General features: G+C 48.3%; 1 protein-coding gene across 1 annotated transcript; it reads left to right on the forward strand.

The window, feature by feature from the left end:
- The first annotated feature begins 1,314 nt into the window (after positions 1–1,314).
- Positions 1,315–3,204, forward strand: LOC126401636 (chymotrypsin B-like). Its single transcript, XM_050063003.1, has 7 exons — positions 1,315–1,384; positions 1,560–1,663; positions 1,807–1,886; positions 2,153–2,234; positions 2,493–2,688; positions 2,786–2,919; positions 3,010–3,204. The coding sequence occupies exons 1-7, from the start codon at positions 1,333–1,335 to the stop codon at positions 3,169–3,171; spliced, it is 810 nt and encodes a 269-aa protein (XP_049918960.1). The 5' UTR covers positions 1,315–1,332; the 3' UTR covers positions 3,172–3,204.

A 3,204-nucleotide genomic window follows, 5' to 3' on the forward strand; every position in this document is an offset into this window, starting at 1 on the left:
TGTCAGGGACCAATCACTGAGCCCCTCCCCCTGACTCTCAGGGACCAATCAGAGAGCAGCAACAGGTTAGGCGTCCTGTCAGCTGCAGAGTTTCTCAGCAGACGTCACAGATGTTTTTTAAAGAAACGTCTAAAAACAAAACACTTTTTTAAAATCAATCAAATTTTAAACTAAAATTTTAAAATATTTTTTCATATTTTAATTGGGGTTTTTTTGTGTTTTTTGTGTTCTGTGTTTGTGTCTCTTGATTTTTACAGTATTTAATTTGATTTTTAATTTCATGTTGAAACTGACATCTGAGGTGTTTTCCATGAGAATCATTTTATATTGTCACCTGATGCTAACTATATGAATATATATGTATTATTGACATGTTTGACTTTTGTTGTTTTAGTGTAGTTTAGTTTATTTCAGTTATTTTCCAACTAAACTGAAACAATTTGGTTGATAAACAATAAATAAATTTATCATTAAAAACGAAGATAAAGAAAACAGGAGGAGCTGAAAGCCGACGTCTCGTTACACCAACTCAGTATACACACACACACACACACACACACAAACAGCCTGTTTAACACATGTCATCTTCACTCTGGTGAGTTTTATATTTAACGTGTTGTGTGTCTCTGACTTTTTTTTCACACATCGACTCCACTGAAACACACGTGTGTTTAGTTTCTTGACGTTATCTGATGTGTTTCCATAAAACTGTGTGTGTGTGTGTGTGTGTGTGTGTGTGTGTATGTGTGTGTGAACAATAAAATATCTGTCATTTAATTAAAGTTCAGAAAATCTTTTGTTTTGTTTATTATTATGATGAACGTTAATATGATTATGATCCAGAGTTTGTGATCAATGACACTCATTCTCACATTCTCTCTTTCAATGTGATCGACACGTCACAAACATCAGGTCCATACAGGACACGTCACAAACATCAGGTCCATACAGGACAAGTCACAAACATCAGGTTACAGGACACGTCACAAACATCAGGTCCGTACAGCAGAGACAGTTTTGGACGCAGCACCGACCTTCTTGTGATTTTAATTTTTCTGTGAACTTTAAAAACCGACTGATCTTTCTTCAGTTTGGGTGAAAACAACCAGGGCTGACCAGTTTCTGTGTCCTGCAGGTGTCAGCAGCCAATCAGAGAGAAGAAGGTTGGGGTGTGGGACTCGTGAGAATGCTGCGTCGCCTCTGGTCTGATAACCAGCTGACGGCTGAGCTCGACCAACCTCAGAGCCCTGCGATTGGCTGAGGCCCAGCGGAGTCCAGGGATAAAAGAGCAGCTCAGTCCTTCAGCACATCATCATCATCATCATCGTCACCATGGCCTTCCTCTGGATTGTCTCCTGCCTCGCCTTCGTCAGCGCCGCCTACGGTGAGACTCTGACCTCAATAATGAACTGAGATTATAAACTTTAACAGAGAAAAAATAAACCTACAGATTCTCAGATTAAAACCTGAGCCTCCGCCGCTCCCCTCACACCTGGACAGGTGTCTGCTTCCTGAGACGTTCACAGAGTTTCAACCTTTAACATCTGTCTCCTGTCCAGGCTGCGGCGTCCCTGCCATCCCCCCCCAGGTCACCGGCTACGCCCGCATCGTCAACGGTGAGGAGGCTGTCCCTCATTCCTGGCCTTGGCAGGTGTCTCTGCAGGTGAGTCAGCTGACCTCAGCACCAACTTTTCCTCCTCCTCCTCCCCCTCCTCCTCTTCCGCTCCTCTTCCGCTCCTCCTCCACCTCCTCCTCCTCTTCCTCCTCCTCTTCCTCAGTGACTGAGTTCAGTTTGTTTCCTGTCAGCAATCTAATGGCTTCCACTTCTGCGGAGGATCTCTGATCAATGAGAACTGGGTTGTGACCGCTGCTCACTGCAACGTCAGGTCAGTTCAACACAACATGGCTCTGCCCACTTCCTGTCTATAGTTTTACTGTAGTGAGACATAGCAACTCTGTCGGGGATGATGATCACTTCCTGTCAGCAGATCGCCTGCCTGACGCCTCAGTCTGAACGTGACGATGACATCATTAATAAACTGAAGACGTTTCACAGTTTCATGTTAAAAAACAGAGAAGAAGAAAAAAACAGGAAGTGTCTTTGATTTGTGTGAACTGGCCCTTTAAATCCACACTTCCTGTTTCCTGTTAGGACCTACCACCGTGTGATTGTTGGAGAGCACGATAAGGGCTATGGCTCCAACGAGGCCATCCAGGTGCTGAAGCCCGCCAAGGTGAGAACCCCCCATCAGCCAATCAGCTTCCAGAACACAACCCTCTCCGCCCTCTGACCCCTCCCCCTCCTCCTCCTCCCCCNAAAACAGGAAGTGTCTTTGATTTGTGTGAACTGGCCCTTTAAATCCACACTTCCTGTTTCCTGTTAGGACCTACCACCGTGTGATTGTTGGAGAGCACGATAAGGGCTATGGCTCCAACGAGGCCATCCAGGTGCTGAAGCCCGCCAAGGTGAGAACCCCCCATCAGCCAATCAGCTTCCAGAACACAACCCTCTCCGCCCTCTGACCCCTCCCCCTCCTNCCATCTCCAACGACATATCCCTCATCAAGCTGGCCACGCCCGCCCGCCTTGGCACCAACGTGTCCCCCGTCTGCCTCGCCGAGACCACTGACGTCTTTGCTGCCGGCATGACCTGTGTCACCTCCGGATGGGGCCTGACCCGTTACAATGGTGAGACCCCCCGCCCCCCCCACGTCCTGCCTCTTATTCTGTGCTTTTATTGTGAAAGGGAGGAGGAAGTGGGACTAAGCTGTTGTTTGTCCCACAGCTCCCAGTACTCCCAACAAGCTGCAGCAGGCCGCTCTGCCACTGCTGTCCAACGAGCAGTGTAAGAAACACTGGGGCAGCAACATCTCCGATGTGATGATCTGCGCTGGAGGAGACGGAGCCACCTCCTGCATGGTGAGGCCCCGCCCACTCACCTGTGTGTTCATGGATCTTTGTTGTTGTTTACTTGTTTGTTGTTAATGACCTGTGTGGTTGTTGTTTCAGGGCGACTCCGGCGGTCCCCTGGTCTGTCAGAAGGACAACGCCTGGACTCTGGTCGGTATCGTCTCCTGGGGAAGCAGCCGTTGCTCCACCTCCACTCCTGCTGTCTACGCCCGTGTCACCGAGCTGCGTGGGTGGGTTGACCAGACTCTTGCCGCCAACTAAAGAGGCAGCAAACCAACCCCTGACCCCTGACCC

Source organism: Epinephelus moara, chromosome 1 (genome assembly GCF_006386435.1).
Source record: "Epinephelus moara isolate mb chromosome 1, YSFRI_EMoa_1.0, whole genome shotgun sequence".
Taxonomy (NCBI): domain Eukaryota; kingdom Metazoa; phylum Chordata; class Actinopteri; order Perciformes; family Serranidae; genus Epinephelus; species Epinephelus moara.